This window comes from Ceratotherium simum, chromosome 2 (assembly GCF_057802395.1).
Source record: "Ceratotherium simum simum isolate JZ-2026a chromosome 2, ASM5780239v1, whole genome shotgun sequence".
Taxonomy (NCBI): Eukaryota; Metazoa; Chordata; class Mammalia; order Perissodactyla; family Rhinocerotidae; genus Ceratotherium; species Ceratotherium simum.
Genome location: NC_141901.1, coordinates 41,466,766 through 41,478,101, shown reverse-complemented (window position 1 = coordinate 41,478,101; position 11,336 = coordinate 41,466,766). Strand labels below are relative to the sequence as shown.

The 11,336-nt window shown below is 57.1% G+C and overlaps 1 protein-coding gene across 2 annotated transcripts; it reads right to left on the bottom strand.

Annotated features, from left to right (window-relative positions):
* On the bottom strand, positions 1-10,865 carry THBS3 (thrombospondin 3). Of its 2 annotated transcripts, XM_004436149.3 has the most exons (23): positions 10,069-10,865; positions 8,824-9,030; positions 8,009-8,265; positions 7,801-7,903; positions 6,966-6,992; positions 6,670-6,752; positions 6,528-6,579; positions 6,253-6,401; positions 5,740-5,880; positions 5,422-5,499; positions 4,895-5,047; positions 4,568-4,678; positions 4,368-4,475; positions 3,901-4,060; positions 3,446-3,564; positions 3,255-3,307; positions 2,779-2,972; positions 2,411-2,589; positions 2,254-2,302; positions 1,897-2,093; positions 1,474-1,646; positions 400-539; positions 1-311 (listed from the first exon to the last, which is right to left on the bottom strand). In XM_004436149.3, exons 1-23 carry the CDS (start codon positions 10,145-10,147, stop codon positions 253-255), a joined length of 2,871 nt encoding a protein of 956 aa, XP_004436206.1. In that variant the 5' UTR covers positions 10,148-10,865; the 3' UTR covers positions 1-252. The 2 variants fall into 2 exon arrangements, with proteins under 2 accessions (XP_004436206.1, XP_087298169.1); XM_087442043.1 differs by lacking the exon at positions 6,670-6,752 and having other exon boundaries at positions 6,535-6,579.
* Between the last annotated feature and the right edge of the window lie 471 nt (positions 10,866-11,336).

The following is an 11,336-nucleotide window of genomic DNA, read 5'->3' as shown; positions in this document are numbered from 1 at the left end:
TTAGAAAACAACTGGAATTTTATGGCAATGTGCTGTTATCTTTCCTGGGGTTAGTGCCTGAGAAATACCCCTTGAAAACTTCCCATCTCCTGAACAGTGGGGTCACCACCTCTCTGGGGCTGAACTCCTGGTGGGTGCCAGAGGAGGGTCTGTGTTTGGCTGAGGGGCTGTAGATTAGACCCCAGGGTCTCCAGGATGGGCCCCAAGGCCAAAGGGTCTAAAACCAGGATTCTGAATCCGGTGACCACCTCTTCACACTCTTCCCTGGAGCAGCTGCCTCCGGAATGGCTCAAAGTCCTCAGGCACTGTGTCTGAGGAAGGAGAAATGATTAAGGTCGGAAGATGTGACTCTCCCAAGAGGGCATGAGAGGTCAGGCTGATCTCGGTCTAGAGCCTCACCGTTGCATCGATACTGGAGATTGGACCAAATGATGTTTTCTTGGGAGAAGCAGAATACACCAAGACGCCCCCCTCGCATGGATGTGTCAATGATCACCCCAGAATCTGCCACTAGCTGGGGACCCTCATAGAGCTTCACCCTGTCCAGGATAGGGGTGTCCATTGGTGCTAGGGTGCCCGTGGGCACTGTGCCACCATGCCCGGGCCCTGCTCAACCCCAACCCCCCTTGAGCTCACCAGGCCTGAGAGAGAAGGGAGGGGGGAAAGGGAAGAAGGAAAGGGGACAGAAGGGGGGTGATTTTCTCAGGCCTGGGGCCCCTGGCTCTTTGTCCGGACCCCTTTGCATCTCAAAGCACTAGCCGCATTCCGAGCGAGGATTGGGTTGCCATGACGATGAGCACAATGGACTGGGGGGTGAAGTCACCCGCTTCCCAGGCTCTAGTCCACCCCCCCTTATCCCCTGCCCTGGCGCCCCTGCAGCCCCAGGCACCTTAAAGGGGAACCAACCCATGTCCCTAGACTCTGGGCTCTTGGCCATTTCCCCTCCCTTCCCTGTCATCCCCACCAAGTAGGAAATGTGAAGTTGTGGACAAAGTGCTGAACTGAGAGGCCTCAGCTCTCCTACTAGGGTGTCAAGTCTGGGGCTCTGTTTGCTCTTCTGTAAGTGATGGTCCCTTCCAGGTCAGACACTGATGAGGCAGGTTCTGGGCTGTCCCAGTGAAGGGGCTGGATGTGATGTGCCTCTCCACAGACTGGCCTGGGGTTTGGAGGTTCCCAGAGGCGCCCTCGTTTTACAGAGGGGAAAATGGAGCTCAGAAAAAGGAAGGACTTGCCAGACATTGCCTATCAGTCCTCGGCAGCACCGGCACCAGAGCCCAGGCTACCTGATTTAGGAGGAAAGTGGGGCCAAGGCAGCGGGTTTGTGGTGAGAGGGGAGATGGGGAGAAGTGGTCCCAGTCCAGGCCCATGGCACCAAGGCACTGAGTAGAGGGGAGGTCACTGGTGAGTCCCAGCTAAAGGTGAAGGACAGGCTGGGCCTGGGCTCCCTTGGGAGGGCTCAGCCCCGCCCCTCACCGAATGTAGCCAACTTGAGGCCGGTGCAGCAGCTGCCAGCGGTAGGAGGTCTTGTCACGCCAGCCCACATTTCGTGGGTCAGTCCACAGCAGTCGTACCTGATCAGGGGTGTGGCCAGTATGCCACAGGGCATTCCGGAGGTGCTCACCTGGGCCAGACACTGATGTCACTGCCTGGGGGGCATTGGCAAAGACAGTGGGTCAACCACAGGACCGGAGTGAAGGGAGACAACAGGTTGGTAAGTGCAGGTGGAAAAGGAAGTTAAGGTGGTCAGGAGAATATTCTGGAGCCCCAGGGAGCCAACCTCTAGGCCAGATATCTGGGTAAGAGGGTTCCCAATCAGGCAGTGGGGGAGGCCCTGGGGTTGCTGGGGGAGACTTTGGGAAAGGGCCCTGGATTGGGGAATCTGGGCAGCTGCGGGACCTTGAGCTGCAGCCCGGGCTGGGCCACAGCCCGGAAAGGTGTGGCCTGCCAGTAGGTCTGTTCCGTTTGCTTCCACATGACCACATAGAATCGGCCGCTGTCCTGATAGCTGAAGAGAAAGCCTGCGTAGTCATCATCAGTTACTGTGTTCACATGGAAGGTGCCTTCAAAGTCCACACCATTGAAGGCTGTATATCCTGGGGGTGGGTGAGTGGGTGGGATCAGGTCAGGGGCAGCAAAGCTACTGGTGGCTCATTGTGAGGTGGGAGTGGGAAGGGATGCCAGCTTGCCCCCGACCCTCTGCCCCGGTAGGATTCCTCTGTTCAGAAATTACTGAACTGGGTGTCCCGTACATACCAACTGCCAGGCCGGGGTCACTGTTCATGGTCTGAACAATTTCCATGCCCTGGTGGTGTGCAATAAAGAAAGAATCCCTGATCCAGGTGCGCTACCCCACCTCGGTCCCACCTGGGGTCTGGTCTGACAGCACCCACCCAGCCCACTGCCCCAGTACCTGGTTGAGCACGACCCAATTTGGGTCAATCTGAGCATCACCCTCGGGATCCAGGACGACGGTCTGATAGGCCCGAAAATCCGTGAGGGTTACCTCCGCACTTTCAGGGCACACATCCAGGGGGTCGAGCACTGCGTCATTGTCAAAGTCATCCTCACACACATCACCAACACCATTGCCTAGGCAGAGTGAGGCTAGGCACTCAGGAAGGCCCTGGCCACTGCCACTAGCCAACACTACCACCTCTTGGGCCTTGCATTCCTGACTTCTCTCCCCACTCTGCCCTTTCTCACTCCCCAGCAAGGCCTGCCACCTCTCCCTAAGCAAAGTTTACATCAGTCCAATCCTCTGTGGGACCGCAGCCTTACCATCTGAGTCCTTCTGATTGGGATTGGGTACCAGGCGACAGTTATCAGGGCCAGGAGGCACGTAATCTGGGACACCATCATTGTCATCGTCCCCATCACACTCATCTCCAAGTCCATCATTGTCTGAGTCCAGCTGGGAGCTGTTGGGCAGCTGTGGGCAGTTGTCCTTGGTGTCCTGATGTCCATCCCCATCGCTGCCCAGAACAGGCACCAAATAAAGGCTCTAAATGTACCACATCCTCCCCCTCTCTTCTGCTAGGAGTCTCTCTGGGGTATGCCCTCCATTCAACCAGACCCCTTACAGTCAGCCAGATGAAGTGAAGGTCCAGCAGTAGGAATGAGGGTAGACTAGAGGAATGACTTCCTGCTCAATAGCAGTGGAGAATTAAGACTAAACCATAGAGGGAATTGAGAATATACTGGAGGAAAGTAAAGGATCCCCTGTAAAACCTTCCATCTCTTGGCCAAGACCCTACCTGTCTTCATTGGTGTCACAGACATCCCCCACCAGGTCGCTGTCTGCATCTGTCTGAGAGAGAGGGGCCTGTTCTCACCATCTCCTCTTGATAACTCTGAAGAGGGTGACCTGACCACTTCCCATCCAAAGGGCTGGGGCTTCATCCACCAGTCCCCCCAACCCTTCCCTGCCCTCTCCATTCCCCTGTACCTGGGTAGGATTGCTCATTTCAGGGCAGCTGTCGCAGGCATCTCCCACCCCATCCTCATCCCTGTCTGTCTGTAGGGGATTGGGGACTTTAGGACAATTGTCCAATCCATTGGGGATGCCTAGAAGACATGGGAGTAGCACAAGGTTGTCACTACAACCCGTCACTCACTCTTCTAGGTTGGTGAAAGCCCCGAGCTTTGTCTCCCATCCAGAGGACAGCTGGTCAGGAAATCTGCCTGTACCTTGTCTCACCCTCTTACCCATTCCCTGCCTAACCCTACACGCTACCTCACATTCCCAGTGATGTCTGCCGCAGTAATCTCGTCTCACCTAGGCTAACTTCTGTAAGCACCGCCCCCTCCAAGTCTCAGACTTCCTAGTCTCCCTGCTTCATTCCCACCTATATCCAAATTCTTACAGGTCTCCCAGCCACCCCCTCAGCCCCAGGCCTGCACCATCCCCATCCACGTCGTTGTCACAGGCATCCCCTTCCCCATTGCCATCTGTGTCCTTCTGGTCATTGTTGGGCACGTTGGGGCAGTTGTCACAGGCGTCACCAAATGAATCTGTATCTGAGTTTTGCTGGTCCTTGTTGGGGAACAGCCGGCAGTTGTCCTGGGGTGGGAGGGAAAGAGTCAGGCCTTCCTCGAACCACTGGCTACCTAGCACCCACCTTGTCCCCATACCCTTGTCTACAGTCACCTCCCCTGTGATGGTCCACCTGCTTGGTGCAGTCCCACCCACCCAACCTCCATGTAGTCCACCTCATCCTGGGCACCGGGCTTATGCCTCCCTAATCTGGAGTACTAGGGCCCTTCCTGGAGAGCTGCCCAGGGCAAAGAGAGGCAGGGTTATGTGACAAGGCAACAGAGACATGGAGGAGACCAGAGGAGCTGGAAGGGGCAGGACGTCTGGGAGCCACCTCAACATTCTTGATCCCGTCCCCATCAGCATCATCATCACACTGGTCCCCCACACCATCATTATCAGCATCTTCCTGCCCAGAGTTGGGTGTCAAAAGGCAATTGTCCTAAAGGTCAGGGGGAGGAGATGGATGGATGAGTTTTGGCCTGCCCCAGCCTGGGACGCCCTAGGCCGCTCACTTGCCCACCTGCCCTGTACCTGTTTGCAGTGTTTGTTGTTATCCATGCAGGGCAGTGCCTGGTCCGGGTAGCCATCAATGTCTGTGTCAGGCCCACACACGTTCCCATTCCCGGCCCAGCCCACGTTACACTGGGGCAACACGAAGGGTAGGAGTTAGCAGTCTGGGCTGGCTCCCCACACCACACCCTTTTCCCTGCTTCAGGCTCTATTCTCACCAACAAGTTCCTGAGCCCAGGCCCACCTCCCTCTCCCACGAGGGTCCCCATTCCAGCCCATAAACATGTTCACTAGCCCTACACTAGCCCATATTCTCCGTTTTCCTTCCAAGCCCCAGGTCTAGCTCACCGAGCAAGACACGGCACCATTGCGTTCAAAGAGACAGTGTGCATGGATGTGGCAGGGACTGTGGGCTGGGCTGCGGCAGGTCCGGGCTGGAAAGCAGCCCTGGCTCTGGTTGCCCAGGAAGCCCAGGCGACAGGGACCACACTTGAAAGAGCCCTAGGAGTAGGAAAGCAGTGTCTCAGGAAGGAGGGTCAGCCCGCTAGGTGCCCAGGACCAGCACTGTCCCCCCCGAGGGGTGTAGGATGGGCACTCACAGCTCTATGCCAAGTCTATCAGTTATCCCCTTTACGTTCTCCTGACAACCTTTCAAGGTAGACAATGGCCCCATTTTTCAAGTGAGAACACTAAGGCTGAGAAAAGGTAAATAACTTGCTAAGAGTCACAGCTAGTAAGAGGTAAAACTAGAATTCCAAACCAGGTCCATCTGGAGCACCTATAAAGTGTAGTGCCCTAGGGAAGGGCGAGGGGAAGCAGGAAACTTGAAAAGGGGGTTCCCACCACCGCAGACACACTTGGGGTATTCAGCTCACCACAGTATTCGTGCAGATGGAGTTTGGGTCACAGCCACCATTGTTTCCATCATTGCATTCATCGACATCGTTGCAGACCTGAAGGGGCAGACTTTGGGTAGAACCAGACCTATGGTGGGTCTCCTCAGATACAGGAGAGGGCACTGGTGTGGCCTTATCTGTGAACATTGACATGAAGCCCAGACCCAAACCAATGCAAAGCCAGCAGATGAGCCAGTAGTCTCATCCCATTTATCACAAAGACCCCAGGTCCAACCCAGAAAGCCCTGGCCCCTGCAGGGCCAAGATCTCTTCTCCACACACTCTACCCAACCTGACCTGTTTGCTGGCCCGGGCATAGTCAATGCCCACACCAGACACCCGTGTGCCTTTGTAGCCTCGAGGACAGGCCTCACAGTGGAAGCCAGGCATGGTGTTGATGCAGCTGGAGCCCGGGAAACAAGGGTCAGCATGAGCACACTGGAGGCCAGATGAGAAGGAAGAGGTCAGGCCCCTGCCTGTGACCCTAGGACCACTGCTCCTGGTCTCCCCTGTTTGTGGCCCTCCCCAACCAACCTTGTGGTGCTCTGATCCCCACCCCCAGCCTCCCTCTGGGTTCCCCCCTGGCTAGCTATCTCAAACTGTTTCTGTCACTCCCCCAGCTCTTTCCCTATGTGGCCCTTCAGTCTTCACCCCAGGCCTCTGTCCCTCCCTTCTCACACTTCTTTTCTGGTCTCCAGCCTCTCCTAAACCCTAGGTTCCACTGCTTCCGACCAACATTCACCCCACCTTCTTGGGCCTCTCCCAACTCCCTCCCCCCAGCCTTCTGTGCCCTTCCAGATTCTCCCCCACCTCATTGATGTCAGTGCAATGGGTGCCATTGCCCTGCAGGCCGGGGGGGCAGGGCCCACAGCGGTAGCCGGGGTACTCGTACACTTCCATGCAGTCCACGCCGCGGAAGCAGGGGTTGGGGCTGCAGTGGGAACGCTGCTCATGGAAGCCTGGGGGGTGGGCACAGTCAGAGCCGCCCAGAAGTCACCATTTAAATCACCAGAAATGGAGGCTGAAGCCATGGGGTGGGGAGCACAGTGATGCCACCTGGAGCCCTCCCCTACTCTCCCACTCACCGCACACCTGACACTCCATGATAGTGTTTCGGATCAAGGACATTTCCTTCACCTGGGAGACAGAAGGATGGGGAGGAGTCAGCTCTTGGCATCTGCCACTGCACCCTGGAATCAGTGCCACCCTTTGCTGGCCCACTCAAACCTGGTCTCGGATGTCATCCCGCAACTCCACCAGGATCTGGTTGAAGAGGGTGAGTTGGGTGACCAGCGCCTTGGTCTGCTCCCCTGTCAGGGCCCAGGGTGCAGAGAGGCTCAGAACTGGGGCACCAGCCCTCGTCCCTTTTTGGGTAATAAGCCAGCTCCTGCCACTGCTACCCACCTCCCCACCTTTAAACCCCACCCCATTCCTGCCTGAAGAGGACTTAGTTTCAGGCAGCTGCCAAAGCCTGGCCTCCTCCCCACTCTCATGCCCCTTCCCCCTCATCACGGCCTACTCACCTAGGATGGAGTGGAGTGCATTGGTCACTAGAAGGAAGAAGAACACAGAGAGTGGAGATGTGAAGAGGGGCCTGGCTGTTGAAGAGAAGGAAGGAAAAGAGGGAGGGGACAAAGGGCTGGAGCCCTGACTAAAGATGGAGTGTTGGATGGTAGGAGGGCAGAGGTGACAAGTAAGCAGCACCAGCTTTTTCCACTGGGTGAGGGACCCTGTAAGGGAGTTGCCTCATAGTCAAAACCAAAATCCTCCTGCTTCCCAGGCCTGGTAGTGGCAGAAGGGATCCAAGTGAGAGGCGACCCAAAGCAGGACCAGGGCCCCAGAACATTCCATTTCCTCCCTCCTAAGCTTCTACTGCAAGAGCTCTTTCTTTGAAATATCTGGGAGAAGTGGATGTTTTATTTAGGTAAGAGCCCCTGAACATCCCTGTCAGAGAGACCAGGCAGATGGGCAATGCTCAGAGAAACTGCTGGTAGGTGATAGCTGCCAATGGGAGCTAAAAAAGACTCAGGACCCTTATCTCAGTCAACCAAGACCAAGCAGTTAACTTCCTCACCCCCAGAGTTCTTCAGAGTTATATTCTTTCCTTGGATCGTTTTATTTTTCTGGCCACCCTGGTAGGCGGGATGACCTGAACAGGGAAATTTTTTGATCCACCTCCTGGGACAGCTGTATTATTTGGAGATTACAGAGTCAGAGGTGAAGGAGATTTGGGTTAACAGAGTCAGAAGTCCCAGGAATAGGTCAGCCAAAGGAATGGGTGTGAAGGGGGAGGAAGTCCAAGAGGAAGAGAGTCACCAAATATCACAGGACCTGGGGTCCAGGATGTCTCTGTGTTACCTGCACTGTGGATGGACTCATCCCCCTGGAACGGACACTCACTCAGGGCTCCAACCCGGGCCATGGACCCTCCCAGAATCATTTTCATAGATTCCACGAAGCCCTGGAGGAATAGGAGCAGAGTGGGGTGGGAAGACCTACCAACTCCTCCTCCCACTGGTGTGAATGGTTTCCACAGAAGCTCATAGGGTCTTCCCTTCCTGCTCACCTGCATCCTCAAATAAGCCTTCTGTCCAGTCCTGATCTCCAGCCCGTCGACCTCTGCTGGAGGAATGGGGGCCAGTGCTGGAAGGCCAGCATGCTGGTCGCCCAGTTTGCAGTCCACATAGAGCTGCAGGGCAGGGCTGGGTCGGGATGGGCCTCGGAGTCGCAGGAGAGCTGTGTGCGTGCGCCCGTCGGCCAGGCCTGCTTGCTGTAGGTTCACTGCATGGACTTTGCCATCCTCCCGCTGGTACCGCACCAGCACTGCCCAGGAGGGGAGGTCAGTATGGGCACTGTCCCCCACCCCCTGTCTCCCAGTTGAGGCTTGGATCAACTCCGCTGGATACCACATCTCTGGAGCTATCATTCCTTATTCAACTATGTGTCTTTCAACACCTTGCACATAATAGGTACACAATAAATGTTTTCCAAATTGGTTTAAAGACTAGGACTTTCTTAGTCTTCAGTGGCATCAGATCACTCTGTCCCCTCCTAGGGTGGCAGCAGGTTCTGTACCCACTGAACAGTCCCAGAGTCTGAGGGACCACTGCTGGGGCACAGAGGCATGCCTCTTCTCCCCCTAGGCATCCCCAAGTAAAACACTCCTACAAATACCAGGCCTTATGCTATTGTTTGGGTACTAGGCCTCCTGAGGAACCTCCTATGCACCCGATACCAGGTGTCCCTAGTGCCTGGGCACAGCCTGATGGGTCCATGGTCCCCAGTGGAGCCCAAGAAGAATTAAGAGGGATCTGGGAGTGGGGATGAGGGAGAGTGCACAAGGGGGTCACCGCTGCAGGAAAGGAGACACCCTCCAGTCACCTTTGTTGATCTTGCCCACAACAGAGGCCTCCAGCCATCGTGTGTTGTCTTGGCGAGAGTAGAGGCCAAAGAGGACACCACCCTGCTTGGGGGGCAGGCGGAAGGTGGACAAGAGGTAGATGTCCCCAGCAGTGAGCAGGGCTGTCCGGATCTTCTCCGCCACAGCTACCATCTGCCGGGACTCGCCCACAGTCAACAGGTCAATCACTGGCCGGGCAGGGATTATCAAGGTCAGAGAAAGGGGTCAAATGCTAAGGCCTGTTCTCTTCCCTAAGCCCTCAGGGGCAGGGTATCGTTCATCACCCACCCACCCCCACCACCAACACCAGACAGTATTAGTCACCTTTTCAAAATTCAACTCTTGTTGCTATTAGAGGACCAGGCATTGTGCCTTCGCTTCCCTAAATATTGCCTATTGCCACTCTCTGGGAACCGGCAGGCCTGAGGCTCACTTGGAAATACAGAAACAGCACCCCGCAAACTTGAGATGCTCCCACCAGGTGGCGCACAGGAGTCACTGTGCTGATCCCAGGCAGGAATAGCACCTGGTGCCCAGAGCGCAGAAATGGGAAGGCAGTTTCTCTTTACACCGCTCGGTTTGGCTGATTCCACACCCTAGTGCCCCTCCTCCCATCCTGGGGGCTCAGCACCCTCGCTCTGGATGGGAACAGCTGCCTACTGAAGGCTCCGACCCTCCCACTGTCTGGATCTCTCCCACGAGAACGCAGGACCCATCTCCTCTGCCTCCTGTGTCCTGGCCAATCTGTGGTTTCCCTTCCAGCCTGTAAAGAATCTGTGCCTGTGTCATCTGCTCCAACTACCTCTCCCACACCCACAGGCCCATCCCACCACCAGACCTCCAGGAGAGTCCAGACCTCTCCCTCCCCACCCCCGCCCCGTCCTTGGGCAGCCAGGAACCCAGGAGTTGAAGAAGCCCATCTCCGAGCTGCTCTCCCAGACCCCAGGGTGCCTGTGGATGCTCCGACACCAACCCAGCCAGGCAGCTCTAGCATCCAGCTCCTGAGTCCTCTGCCCTGGCCTCATGCTGACCCTGCCCAGTTCCCACTCACCCACCACCCTCTAGTGTCAACTGCTTCCCACAGGGCCATAATTTCACCAACTCTTCCCTCCACCTTAATTTTAGGACTCTTCCCCTTTCCCCTTGCTCACATGTTCCCTGCTACTAGGCTGGGGGCAAATGGGGAGGAGGCAGAGAGGGGTCTAAGAGGATGGAGACAGGCTTACCCTGCAGGTCCTGACTGGCAGATGCGAAAGTGCAAAGGAGGAGAAGAGCCAGGGCCCCCCGAAGTTCCTGCGTCTCCATGCCGCTCAGCCGGCTCACTACCCCTGGCAGGCAGGCGGCTGGGAGGGGAAAAGGCTAGGCGGAGAGAACAGGAGAGGGGGGCGGAGGGACTAGAAGGGGGAGTTGAAGGGGGGGGCCAGCAGGCGGGTGAGGGGGGGCTGAAACAAAGAGCTGCCAATCACCCTAGAGGCATCCCCAGCTCCGGGAACCAGGGGCACTGGGGAAGAGTCCTGGAGGCCTCCCTGCCTCCTGCCTCTCCCTAATGGTTCTCTCTCCCAGGGGCCTCCTCTCTCTTGCCATCTCGTTGTTGGAGGCCACTACCGAATGCTACTGTTTTCTGAAAGCCACAGCTGGTGAAGGCAGGAACCCCTGGCAAGGGCAGTGCCAGACAGGGGCATTATTCCACAGCTGGCATGAGAGGATGCCAAGGGAGTGGCCGAAACCAGCTTGCTATAGTGCCCAGGGGTTGTCCACATGGCATGAAGTTTGTTGCTCTGACAGAGCAAGTGCTCTTTATTAGGGTGGGGGTCCCCTGACGTGTGCCTGTGCCTCCATCTTCCCTCAGTCCTAGGAAAACTTGGAGTATGGAAGCGTCCGATGGGAACTGGAAGGAGAGTCTAAAACAGTTGTCAGTGAGGTCGGAGTGAAGAAATCAGGAAAGAAACTCCAAGGACAGGAGTAGATCAGGGGACAGGCCAGGGGCCGGGGGCCAGACTAGGAACACTGGGGGTACTGGTGGGCAGGCTGTGACCCGGATGAAGCGGAGGGGCGCCTCAGTTCCCGTTACCGAGGCAACAGCCAGCGAGCCCCCACCTCCCCTCCCCCACCTAGGCTCCAACCAGGCCTCGCTCCGGCCGCCGCCACCGCCCCTGTTATGTTTCCATGGCGACAGGCGGCGCGGGGCCCGCTCCAAACATAACGCGCTGTGGAAAACATGCGGCTCGGGGAACCCCCCCCCCCCTTCCGCAGCCCCGGCTCGGGGCTGAGCCCTAAGGGGCGCTGGAGCAGCCAGGCCACGTGCACATTTGCGAGAGCCCGCCTAGGCGCACAAGACCCCCTTCCCCTGGCCCTGCTTTGCCTTCGGGGTTCGGCGCTCCCCTCGGCCGAGGCGCCCAGACTTTCCCAGGCGCGCCTGGCCGAGAGCCCTCCCCCACTTCGGGAGCCGCTCTGAATCAGGCGGCGGCCGCCCTTCCCCGAAGCCCGCGGCTCC

Coding starts and splice junctions, on each gene's coding strand:
- THBS3 (XM_004436149.3), bottom strand. CDS start 10,147: ATGGAGACGCAGGAACTTCGGGGGGCCCTGGCTCTTCTCCTCCTTTGC. Junction 6,753..6,965: donor TGCACTCCACTCCATCCTAG/GTGAGTAGGCCG, acceptor GGGCCCTGACAG/GGGAGCAGACCAAGGCGCTG. Junction 4,476..4,567: donor ACAACAAACACTGCAAACAG/GTACAGGGCAGG, acceptor CCTGACCTTTAG/GACAATTGCCTTTTGACACC.